At 44.8% G+C, this 13325-nt stretch overlaps 1 protein-coding gene across 1 annotated transcript in view; it reads right to left on the bottom strand.

Moving 5' to 3' along the window:
* The window catches only part of gpr158 (G protein-coupled receptor 158), a 636863-nt gene that overhangs the window by 66547 nt on the left and 556991 nt on the right, over positions 1 to 13325 (bottom strand). The window contains 1 exon segment of the mRNA XM_033015870.1: positions 7873 to 8011. Coding sequence (XP_032871761.1) covers positions 7873 to 8011 — 139 coding nt within the window.

The raw sequence follows: 13325 nt of genomic DNA, 5'->3' as shown, positions 1-13325 counted from the left end.
CAAACAGGAATCTGTAAAAATAATCGCATTTTAGATGAGGTATCTGTTTCATAATACATCCAATTATGAATATGAAATCCAAACAAGTTTAACTATATTTGAATAAAATGGAAAGAATCAAGTCGACGTCCATTTTTCCCATTACACCAATCTCATAATCAGTAAGTGCCACCAGCGACTCTACTTCCTGCGGCAGCTCAAAAAAAAAATTCAGGGTCAGTGACATCACTTTACTCAACAAGATTCACCAGAAAGGCCAAAAAAATCATAGCAGACCACTTTCACCCGGCACATTACCTCTTTAATCTCCTCCCATCAGGAAGGAGATATAGAAGCATTAAAAGTAAAACATCTCGCTTCAGAGACAGCACCTACCTCCAAGCCATCAGATATTCGAATTTGCACTAATCACTCTGCACTTTCTTTTGCACTTGCACTTACGCTTAACATGGCGCTGCTGGGTCCTGTCCTTCCTGTATATATTGTCCTTCGTACGGTATTGTCTGTATTATCTATTGTGGTGTATGTGGTGGTTGTATTGTACTGTATTGTATCTGTCTGAGAGCGAACCAAGACACTTTCCTATCAACTTGTTGACATTGTAGTGGCCTGGTCGAGGTCAGGAAAAGACCGGACACCAGGCGGATTCAAAAGAAGCTTTTTAATGGTAGCCGTACGAGAACACACACACGACACCCTTATCTCCACCCCTCGGGAGTCGTCTGGAAACCCCGTGGCAGACCAACGCCCCTGTCCCTCAATCGGCGAGGGGGATGATCCAAGGAGTGGCCTACCCCACAGGGACCGCCACAACATGGCAATAAACTTCTTGAATCTTGAATCTTGAATCTTGAAGTTGATACATTTCCAAACCAGGAAGCTGTCCACAGAGCTAAAAGCTTTTCTGCATCACTGGATTCTCTGCAGTGCAGAAACATCCGCAATCCATTGTGTATTATATTCAATGAACCACAGCACTGGGGGACATAACCATGTGTTGTGATATCACACTGCACTAGAGCAGTAACATTTGCTTAAAGCTAGACTTTTATTGCTGAAGTTTGTAATGGGAATTATAGAATTGAGATACTTACAAATGTGCAGATCAGCCATAATCATACAAATTTAATACAGAGAGGTGTGAGGTGTTGCATTTTGGGACGTCTAACAAGGCAGGACCCACACAGCGAATGGTAGGCCTCTGGGTAGAGGTATAGAGAGAGGGATCTAGGAATGCAGGTGCATGGTTCCTTGAAGGTCGAGTCGCAGGTAGATAAGGTGGTCAAAAAGGCTTTTGGCTCATTGTCCTTCATCAGAGTATAGAGTATTGAAGGTACACAAAAAAGCTGGAGAAACTCAGCGGGTGCAGCAGCATCTATGGAGCGAAGGAAAAAGGCAACGTTTCGGGCCGAAACCCTTCTTCAGAATATAGAGTATTGAAGTTGGGAGGCCATGTTGCAGTTGCAAAAGACTTTGGTGAGACCGCATTTAGAATATTGTGTTCAGTTCTGGGCACCATGTTATAGGAAAGATATTGTCATGCTTGAAAGGGTTCAGGGAAGATTTCCAAGGATGTGCCAGGACTAGTGTGAGCCATAGGGAGAGGTTGAGTAGGCTGGGCCTCTATTCGTTGGAGCACGGGAGGATGAGGGGTGATCTTATAGAGGTGTACAAAATCATGAGGGTCTCTTGTCCAGAGTCGGGAAATTGAGGTCCAGAGGACATTGGTTCAAGGTGAAGGGGAAAAGATTTAATAGCAATCTGAGGGGTAACTTCCCCACACAAAGGGTGGTGGGTGTATGGAACAAGCTGCTGTATGAGGTAGTTGAGGCTGGGACTATCCCAACATTTAAGAACCAGTTAGACAGGTACATGTAAGGACAGGTTTGGAAGGATATGGACCAAGTGCAGGCAGGTGGGACTAGTGTAGCTGGGACATTTTGGCCGGTGTGGGCAAGTTGGGCTGAAGGGCCTGTTTCCACACTGTATCACTCAATGACTCTAATTGACATGATGGGCACAAGGAACTGAGTGAACTATTCCTATTCCTTGTGTAAGAAGGAACTGCAGATACTGGTTTATACCGAAGATACACAAAATGCTGGACTAACTCAACGGGTCAGGCAACATCTCTGGAGAAAAGAAATAGGTGACATTTTGGGTTGAGACCCTTCATCAGACATATCCGGCCACAGACCAGTCTGATGAAGGATCTCGATCTGAATTGTCACTTATTCTTTTTCTCCAACAATGCTGCCTGACCCGCTGAGTTACTCCAGCATTTTGAGTCTGTATTCCTGTACCTTATTGGCATATGTGGGAAAGAACTGCAAATGCTGGTTTAAACCAGAGATAGACACACAAAGCTGGAGTAACTCAGCAGATCAGACAGCATCTCTGGAGAAGACCCTGAAGAAGTCTGAAGGGTCTCGACATGAAACGTCACCTATTCCTTTTCTCCGGTGACACAGTCTGACCTGCTGAGTTACTGCAGCGTTTTGTGTCTATCCTTAGTGGTATTACTGTTTTACAGGTGAAATAAGCCACAGGGCCAATTCCACTCATTTTCACTTAAGCTCACAGCACAAAAAAAAAAGTTAGAAATGACAATTAGGACATTTAAAAGGGACTTAGATGGCGATATTGAGAGGAAAGATGTGGAGAGATGTGTGCCAGGCCCAGGCAAATGGAACTAGCTCAATTAGGCAAATGGACGGCATGGATGAGTTGGGCCAAAGGGCCTGTTTTATTTTTGCTGTATTACTCTATGACTCCATTCAGGTATAAAGATAATGGCACATAAGTTAGGGCTGTGTACAAAATCATATTCCTCGTTGGTCTCATTGCCTTTTCCTCCTTTGAAAAAAAAAAGCTGATTAAATCAGTTGACTCGTTGGCCAAATGAGAATTGATGTGAATTTTTCTCCAGAATATGGTCCTTTGGAGCCTCAGGAAATAAAGGTCACATTTGACATTAACTGCTCCAGCTGAATAAAATCTATTCTCTCCATCCACTAGAGGTTTCGCATGATAAGCCTTGCATGTGCTGCAGTGAACACTACTGTTATTTGTTTCGAGCTTTCAATTAAACTGGACAGTTTGGAGGGAACTCAAAACAACAGGGACTAAAAACCCACGGCTTCCCTTTCATACTAACATTAACATCAAATATTTCAGTTAACTAATTTGACAATTGAAGTTGATATCTTGAAAATGGCTGGTTTAATGGTCTCATTGGATTAATACAAAATGCTATTTAATGCAAACGTTTGTGTTCCTTCCAATATTCATTAAACTTTTGTTGAAGAACTTGTGTTGATAATACTATGGTTAATCAGATTGCAAAAAGGTGAAGCTAGGTCAAGTTACTGCTGTGATTGCTGCACAATTGCAGGCACATTTAGTTTAGAGATACAGCATGGAAACAGGCCCTTTGGCCCACTGAGTCCATGCCGACCATCGATCACCCGTTAACATTAGTTATCCTACTTCCTTATCCACCCGCTACATATTAGGGCAATTTCCTGTGGCCAATTAACTTGCATCTCTTTGGGATACGGGAGGAAACCAGAGAACCTGGTAGCAAAAACAGAAAGGCAGATTACTATCTAAATGGTGCCAAGTTGGGAAAAGGGGAAGTACAACGGGATCTGGGGGTCCTTGTACATCAGTCTATGAAAGTAAGCATGCAGGTACAGCAGGCAGTGAAGAAAGCGAATGGCATGTTGGCCTTTATAACAAGAGGAATCGAATATAGGAGCAAAGGGGTCCTTCTGCAGTTGTACAGAGACCTAGTGAGACATGTTCCCGATGTTGGGGGTTTCCAGAACCAGGGGCCACAGTTTAAGAATAAGGAGTAAGCCATTTAGAACGGAGACGAGGAAACACTTTTTCTCACAGAGAGTGGTGAGTCTGTGGAATTCTCTGCCTCAGAGGGCGGTGGAGGCAGGTTCTCTGGATGCTTTCAAGAGAGAGCTAGATAGGGCTCTTAAAAATAGCAAAGTCAGGGGATATGGGGAGAAGGCAGGAACGGGGTACTGATTGGGCATGATCAGCCATGATCACATTGAATGGCGATGCTGGCTCGAAGGGCCAAATGGCCTACTCCTGCACCTATTGTCTATTGTCTAAAACCCACACATCACAGGGAGAACATGCAAACTCCACACAGATGACACCTGAGGTCAGATTGAACCTGGGTCCCTGTGGCACTGTGAGATAGCAGCTCTACCAGCTGCCACACTCTGATACCCTTTCTCTATCCATTTCATAGATTTTGCTAAACAAGACAACTCGTACAATAAATACACTACTAAACCCTTCCTATGTAATTAGTTAATTGTAACTGTTAAAAGGTGAAGTAATCATAAGTTAATTGAATAAGTGGAATTGTGGGTGCATATGACCAAAAGGTTTAAAAAGAATTATGCATTCAAAGGAGAGAGACACAAAATTCTGGAACCTCAGCAGGACAGGCAGCATCTCTGGAGAGAAGGAATGGGTGACATTTTGGGTCGAGATCCTTGGGATATGGGCTTTACAGGCTGAGCTAGTATTTAATTGCCCATCCCTAATTGCCACAACAAAGGTCATGGTGAGCTGCCTTCGTGAACCGCTGCAGTCCTTGAGGGTGGTATCAAGCACAATGCTGTTAGAGAGGGTGTCCCAGGATTTTGATACAGTGGTGATGGTGAAGGAACAGCAACATATTTCCAACTCAGGATGGTGTGTGCTCTGGAGGGCAACTACCATGTGGTGCTGTTCTCATGCTTTTGTTGCCCTTGTCCTTCCAGCTGGTTGAGTTGTGGGCTTGGGAGATGCTGTCCGAGAAGTATTGGTGAATTGCCGCAGTGTATTCTGTAATTGGTACAAACTGCCCGTATTTGCATCACAGTGGTGCATCAAGAATACTGCTATGTCCTGTGTGATGTTGAATGTTGTTAAAGTTGCATTCATCTAGGAAAGTGGAGAGTTTTACATCATGCTCCTGATTTGAGACCTGGAGATGGTGGACAAACATTGGGGAGTTACGAGGTTCATAAGTGATCAGAGTAGAATTAGGCCATTCAGTCCACCAAGTCTACTCCGCCGTTCAATCATGGCTGATCCATCTCTCCCTCCTAACCCCATTCTCCTGCCTTCTCCCTATAATCCCTGACACTCGTACTAATCAGGAATCTATCTCTCTCTGCCTTAAAATTATCCACTGACTCCCAATCCTATTTGTCACAGAATTTTAGCCTCTGACCTGCTCTTGCAGTCCCCTTGTATATATACAATATACAAGATATATTTATTTGTCACACGTGCCAGATGGCACAGTGAAATGTGATCACCATACAGCCATACAATAAAATAAAGAACACAACACACGATAGAGTTCAACATAAAACATCCCCACACAGCAGAATCAAAAGTTTACCACTGTGAGGGAAGACACCAAAGTCAGTCATCTTCCTTGATGTTCACCCGTGGTCGGGGCCTCCGGAGCCCTCTGCAGTCGCCGCTACGGGCAGCCCGCTGCTCAGGCCCGCTCGCCGGGATGTTGGAACTCCGACGTCAGGACTGGAGACTAACCTCAGCGGCTTGGACCTCCGAATCGGCGAATCAGCCGCTTCCTACAAGAGTCCCCAGCTCCCGACGTCCTCAGGCCGCGCCGGGCGGAGATTCCGCTGGCGGCCCTCGGCAAAGGGTCCCAGGAATTCTGCAATGTTGTAGTCAGCACCGCCTGCGTTAGGAGCTCCGCAAACCACAGCTCCTCAATGTTGGAGCAGCGGCCAAACGCTCCGGAGCTCCAAATGGCGATCCAGGAAGGCATCGCCCGTTCCATGGTGAATCCAGCGCCGCGCTGCTGCTGCTGAAGCTCTGGTCCGGTCCCCGGTCTCAGGTAGGAAAGACCACTCCGATCCAGTGGTAGGCCGCGAAGAGGGGGGGGGGGTGGGCGAGGACGCGACTCGGAGAAATAGTCGCATCCTCACCAAGAAGCGACTAGGAAACGGTTTCCCCCTTACCCAACCAGTTGGGGAAGGCAGAGGCGCCTTCAATGCAGCGCCCCTAGTGGACCTCCATATGGCTACTCCAGTTAAGTTTCTGGTCAATGACAACCCCCACAATATTAGTAGTGGGGGATTGAGTGATGGTAATGCATTGAATGTCAGGGGATAATAGCTGGATTTTTATTATTAGATATCATCATTGCCTGGTGATTGTATGCTGCCAATGTTACCTGCCACCTCTCAGCCCAGGCCTGCATATTGTCCCAGTGTTGTTGCATTTTGATGTGGATTTATTATCTGAGGAATCATGAATGGTGCTCAACATTGTGCAATCTCCTGCAAACATCCCCACATCCAACCCTATGAATGAAGGAAGGTCATTGATTAAGCAGCTGAAGATGGTTGAGCAAAGAGCTGTCAATTCAATAGGTTTATTGGTGGTTCGTGTTTTGTCCCGATCAACAATTACTGACCAGAAGCATTAATTCTGCTTCACTCTCTACAGAAGCTGGCCAATCCATTGCGAATTTCCACCATTCTCTGTTCTTACCGATTTCCAGTATTTGCAGGTTAAAAATATATATAGGACGTCAACAAAATAAATAGAGAGAGTACAGAGGAGATTTACTAGAATGTTGCCTGGGTTTCAGCAACTAAGTTACAGAGAAAGGTTGAACAAGTTAGGTCTTTATTCTTTGGAGCGCAGAAAGTTAAGGGGGGACTTGATAGATGTCTTTAAAATGATGAGAGGGATAGACAGAGTTGACGTGGATAAACTTTTCCCATTGAGAGAAGGGAAGATTCAAACAAGAGGACATGACTTGAAAATTAAGGGACAGAAGTTTAGGGGTAACATGAGGGGGAATTTCTTTACTCAGAGAGTGGTAGCTGTGTGGAATGAGCTTCCAGTGGAAGTGGTGGAGGCAGGTTCGATTTTATCATTTAAAAATAAATTGGATAGGTATATGGACGGGAAAGGAATGGAGGGTTATGGTCTGAGTGCAGGTAGATGGGACTAGGGGAGAATAAGTGTTCGGCATGGACTAGAAGGGCCGAGTTGGCCTGTTTCCGTGCTGTAATTGTTATATGGTATATATTTGTACGTGGCTTAAAAAAAAGATGTTTGGAATGTTGTCAATCCAAATATCAGTGGGTAGACGGTCAAGATATTGGTCATTTGTTGCAAGATAGAATATTGGCCTGCCTTGTGCCCAACACTAAGATCACCATAATGTTAGGTGCAAATTCTCAACAAACCCCTTATCCTTGATCTCCACTTGGAGTGCACAGTATATTAGTTTAGTTTAGAGATACAGCTCAAAAAACAGGCCCTTCAGCCCACAGGCCCTTCAGCCCAGCTAAATGCATTTCATTGTCTCTGTACTGTACACTGACAATGACAATTAAAATTGAATCTGAATCTGAATCTGACTGTGTCTGCATCGACCAGTGATACCCGCACACTAACACCATCCTACACACATTAGGGACAATTTACACTTATACCAAGCCAATTAACCTACTCCGTACAGACTTGTCCCACAGTGGGGATCGAACCCGGTCTCCGGCGCTGCAAACGCTGTAAGGCAGCAACTCTACTGTTGCGCCAAAGTGCCGCCCTTGTGTATGATGTACGCAGCAGGAAATCTTTGTCAGTTGATTGGATGGCAACATTTGCTGTCAATGTTATTTTGTCTAAGAAAGGTTAATTTATTGATAAAAGAGACTGGAAAAGAAGAATGCAGTAAAAGCAGCCGCCACACAACACGTGAATTACTTCACAAAACATTCCTTCTCTTGCTCCAATTATTGTTGAAATAAAGAGACAAAAAGGCTTTAGCAAGCAATTAAGTTTAAGAAGCAGAAGACTTCTTACCTGATGGTATAGAATACAGCAGAGATAATGAGTTCATTATGGATAGCTACAGCCATGTAGCGTGGTTCATGAAATGCTGATGGCACTGTCCGCACTGCATAGCATAGATAGACCCCCCAGAGGAGGAAGAGAAATTCAGCTGCAGGAAGAAAGCAAAGGAATGGAATAATTCTGATGTTCTTTCATGATCTGAAAACAATGGCAGTGTTCATAATATCACGTCAGAGTAACATAGCAAGCCATATTCTGGTATTGAATATTGAATATTTATTACATGTCATTTGAACCTCAGTGAGGCTCAAACGAAACTTAGTTTCCACAGCCATACAAACAGAGACAATTCCTACAAGGCATACAAACAATTCAATTTACCCAAACATCCATCACAGCGAATCTCCTCCTCACTGTGATGGAAGGCAAAGTATTTTCTCTCCCCTGCACCATTTGTCTCCCGATGTTGAAGCCCCAGGCGGGCGATGGTAAGTCCCGCGGTGCTTGACCCCAACGACAACGGAGACCCGACAGAAAAAAGGTCGGGTCTCCCGTGCAGGGAAGAGATTTTTTTAAGTTTCCCCCTCCCCCCCCCCCCACCCCCCCCACCCGCCCCCCACATATACACAGTTAAAAACACTATTAAAAACACGAACAACTACATTTAACTAGACAAAACATTTTTTTAAAGACAAACAGGCTGAAGGGGCCGCTGCAACATGGAGTCGCACCGCCACCTCAGCATAAACTCAGTATAAATGTGGAACTGATTTTTTTTTTTGCTTGACCATTAAGACTGCAATCTCTTTAAGAGGATATGTTTTTTGATTTATGCAGCATACATTGACAGTCAAATGCTTTCCCAGGTTAAGGGTGGCGCAGAGATGCAGCTGGTGGAGCTGCTGCCTGACACTGCCAGAAAGCCGGGGTCAATCCTGACCTCAGCTGCTGTCTGTGTGGAGTTTGCACATTCTCCCTGTGACCATGTGGATTTCCTCCGGGTGCTTTGGTTTTCTCCCACATCCCAAAGATGTACAGGTTTTGAGGCTAACTGGGCTCTATAAATTGCCATGATGTATAGAGAGCGGATGCAAATATGCTGGATATGATGCCAAGATAAAAGTGGTCAAAGCGGTTAAGAAGACTTTCAAGAAGACATTGGCCTTCTTTTGTCAAAGTATTGAGTATAGAAGTTGGGAGATCATGTTGTAGTTAGAGAAGACATTGGTGAGACCATATTTAGAGTATTGTGTTCAGTTGTGTTATAGGAATCATGGGCAGAAATCCCGGGAGAGGACACACACACGCACGCACACACACGCACACACACACACACACACACACACACACACACACACACACACACACACCCCCCATGTTTTGAGAGGTGGGGGACAATCCCCACCCCGTGTTTTGTAATCTGGATTTTGAAATTCGGTGAAAGTAAAATCTATTAAAATCTCCGCTTTCCGCGAGAAAGTGAGGGCGTCACTGTTAAGCGCTTGTTAATTGTCTCAATTAACATCACCAATTGTGTTTTGACCTTCAATTATTACTGGAGGTATTCACAGAGAATTTCTTAAAGCTGTCTGATGCGGGTACAATTACCATTTGACCTAATTGGATGTATTGGTGGATGGGAAAAATTAAACGGGTATCGGATTTAAATGGGTCAGGTCATTAAGGGATTCGGTCGAACGGGTTTCCTGGCTGGCTTGCAGGTAGGTCCCTCATTCAGGTCACTCATGTTATTTAGTATTTTTTCCCCATCTCTCTCTCTCTCCCCCTCCTAGGTTGGTTCTTCTGATTGCCTTTATTTGCTTCCGTTTTATTTGTTTAAGTGTTATTTATCACATTGTAGCTTTTGAAAGATTCAAGCGGGTATCAGTCACTTTCTAACGGCTGAATCGACCCGTTTGCAGGGCCTTTCATCGCCCGGCGTGGCTTTAAATCAAACTGCTGCATCGAGGTGATCGAGGTCCCTGATGTCGAAGCCCCCGCTGGTTGATTTTAAGCCGCGCCGGGCGATGAAAGGCCCCGCGATCGGGCCGATTCGAGCCCCACGATTCAGGGCAGATGAAGCTGCCGTTGCTGAAGTTCGGAGTCGGTCACCAACCAGGTTAGCTTCCGATGTTACCGTTCACAGGGCCCATGGCCAAAGCCTCACGTGTGTGTGTGTGTGTGTGTGTGTGTGTGTGTGTGTGTGTGTGTGTGTGTGTGTGTGTGTGTGTGTGTGTGTGTGTGTGTGTGTGTGTGTGCGCATGCACGGGTGAGTGTGTGTGTGTGTGTGTGTGCACGGCCACCAAGAAATTGTGTCCCCCCCCCATGTTTTGATAGCGATTTCCGCCCCTGAATTAGGAAACATATTGTCAAGCTTGAAAGCGTTCAGAGATGATTTACCAGGATGTTGCCAGGACTCGATGGACTGAGCTATTGGGAGAGGTTGAGCAGCTTAGGGCTTTATTTCTTAGGGCACAGGAGGATGAAGGGTGATTTCATAGAGGCGTACGAAATCATGAGAGGAAGAGATCGGGGAATCGAGAACCAGTTTAAAGTGAGGGGGGAAAGATTTAATGGGAACCTGAGGAGTAACTTTTCTGCACAAAGGCAGGTGAATGTATGGAACAAGCTGTTGGAGACGGTAGTTAAGGCAGGAGATAGACACAAAAAGCTGAAGTAACTCAACGGCTCAGACAGCATCTCTGGAGAAAAGGAATAAGTACATTTTGGGTCGAGACCCTTCTTCAGAATTGAGGAAGGTACTATCGCAATGTTTAAGAAGCATTTAGACAGGTACATGGAGAGGGTGAGTTTAGAGGGATATGTGCCAAAAGCAGGGAGGTGGGACTAGTTAAGATGGGGTATGTTGGTTGGCATAGGCCTGTCTCCACGCTGTCTGACTAAGACTCTTTAAACTCATCTCATCTGCCTGCACGTGATCTATATCCTTTCATTCCTCACATATCCATGTGCCTTTCTAAAATCCACTTAAACACCACTATCGTATCTGCCTCCACCACCATGCCTCAAGTTTGCTTCAGACATCCACCACCCACTGCATAAAAAAATAATTGTCCTGCACATCTTGTTTAAACTTTGGCCTCTCACATTAAAACCATGTCCTCTAGTGTTTGACATTTCCAGCCTAGGAAAAAGGTTCTGACTGTCTTCCCTATCTATGCCTCTCATCATTTTATATACTGTATTTCTATCAGGTCTTTCAATCTCTGGTGTTCCAGAGAAGACAATCTATATTAGTCCATTCTTTCTTGGTGGACATTTAGGCCATTCCCACTGGAATGAGTGAAGCCGCTTCTGCACACATAGATAATTAATTGGCTGTCTTTTTCTTTCTAAACCTTGATTAAAATGGCAAGTAAATGATTTTTTTTTTAACTGAACACACAACACCGTCACTATCTGGCCTTCACTGATGAATGAATGCTATTGTAATAATGGCTTTAACCCATATGCCTTAAATAGGCTAATGGCACCAATAAAATAACACTCTCAGTGGAAAAAATATATATACGGGTTCCTTCTCATTCAGATTAAGTGGAAAAGGCAATGCATCTTGCACTTGTTCTTTGCAAAGTTTATGGTGCATAAAACAGTGAAATAGATGACATTTAATGAAGTGATCAAACATTTTATAGTTACCAAAAAAAATCCTAAAAATACATCAAAAGAGAAAGTGTTCATGGGAAAGCATCAGTGTTATCTTTATAACAATCTTTTGGAATTCGATGGCACCAGGCACATGTCTTGACATTGAACGCATAGTGTTCCAGCATGTGAAAGGCAAAGGGACCTCCTGAACTTCCACCAGGAGAGTGACTATTGAATCATAGTTGGGAGAGATATGACCCTGTCCCACTTAGGAAACCTGAACGGAAACCTCTGGTGACCTTGCGCCCCACCCAAGGTTTCCATGAGTCGCCAGAGGTTTTAGTCACTTACCTGGAAAGCCTCGACCGAAGCGTGAGCTGCATCTACTGACAAAGATCCTACAGGATCTTTGCTACCGACCACACACACACACACACACACACACACACACACACACACACACACACACACACACACACACACACACACACACACACACACACACACACACACACACACACACACAATCACACACACACACACACACACACACACACATTGCGATGGTGGGGGCCAGGGACAGCGGAGGAGCGCTGTCTGCGCGATGAAGAGGAAGGTAAACAGCTGCCACAGAGCACGGTAAGTCTTTTAGAGAGCGCGGGAGGGAGGGAGAGAAGGGGAAAGAAGTGGAGAGAAGGGGAGAGAGAAGGGAGGAGAGAAGGGGGGAGAAGGGGGGAGAAGGGGAGAGAAGGGGGAGAATGGGGAGAAGGGGAGAGAACAGGGGGGAGAAGCAGTGGAGACAGTTTTATGAAGTTTAATAAAGTTAGCGGGCATTTTACCTTCCGGTGGATCTTCTAGGTCCTGAAAACCAAAGATCCAACTGGATCTTTGCTGAAAACTCCAATGAGCCAATCAAAATGGCCGGTCAGTGAAGGAGATTGCCTTTGACTGCCTGTAAGTAAATAGCAACCCCACTCCACTGGCTTTGACCAAACGGCAACATATTTTTAGTCTAGGCCGGTTTCTTGTCTCCCTAATGGTCGAAAGTGGTTTCCGCGTAGTCGAGGCTTCTTCTATGTTCCTGCGACTATTTCAACAAATTCAAAACGGGCCTCAAATTCAAATTCAAATACAAAACCTTGGGTGGGGCGCAAGGTCACCAGAGGTTTCCGTTCAGGTTTCCTAAGTGGGACAGGGGCATTACTATGAGGAAAGAGGACATGAGAAGTGAATGCATTTTACAGAGTCAAATAGCAATTTCACAGATGAAACAAAAGTTTCAGATAATATTGCAGATAGTGAAGATGGATGTGAAAATTTGCAGCAGGAACTTGATCGGTTGACCAGGTAGGCTGAGGAATGGTTGATAGAATACAGGGAAATGTGAGGTGTTGCATGAGGTGTTGAAAATCTAACATGGGCAGGACCTACATAGTGAATGGTAGGGCTCAGGGGGGTGTTGTAGAACAGAGGGACCTAGGAGTATGTGTACATAGTTCCTTGAAAGTGGCGTCACAGGTAAATAGGGTGATCAAAAAGGCTTTTGGCACATTGACTTTCATCATTCAGATTATTTAGTATAGAAGTTGGGAGGTCATGTTGCCATTATATGTCAATGATGTGGCCGCATTTAAAGTATTGTGTTCAGTTCTGGGCACCATGTTACAGGAAAGATGTAGTTAAGTTGGAAAGGGAACAGAGAAGATTTATGTTTACATGAACTTTTATGACTTCTTCAGTCTGTAAAGGGTCTCACCCTGAAACGTTACCTATTCCTTTTCTCCAGAGTTATTCCAGCTTTTTGTGTCTATTTCTGAATTTGAACCTGACGGTTACAGTTCTCAGGTTCCTGA

Source organism: Amblyraja radiata, chromosome 2, assembly GCF_010909765.2.
Source record: "Amblyraja radiata isolate CabotCenter1 chromosome 2, sAmbRad1.1.pri, whole genome shotgun sequence".
Classification (NCBI taxonomy): domain Eukaryota; kingdom Metazoa; phylum Chordata; class Chondrichthyes; order Rajiformes; family Rajidae; genus Amblyraja; species Amblyraja radiata.
The sequence above is the reverse complement of the archived record's forward strand: the minus strand, read 5'-3'. Positions and strand labels throughout refer to the sequence as shown.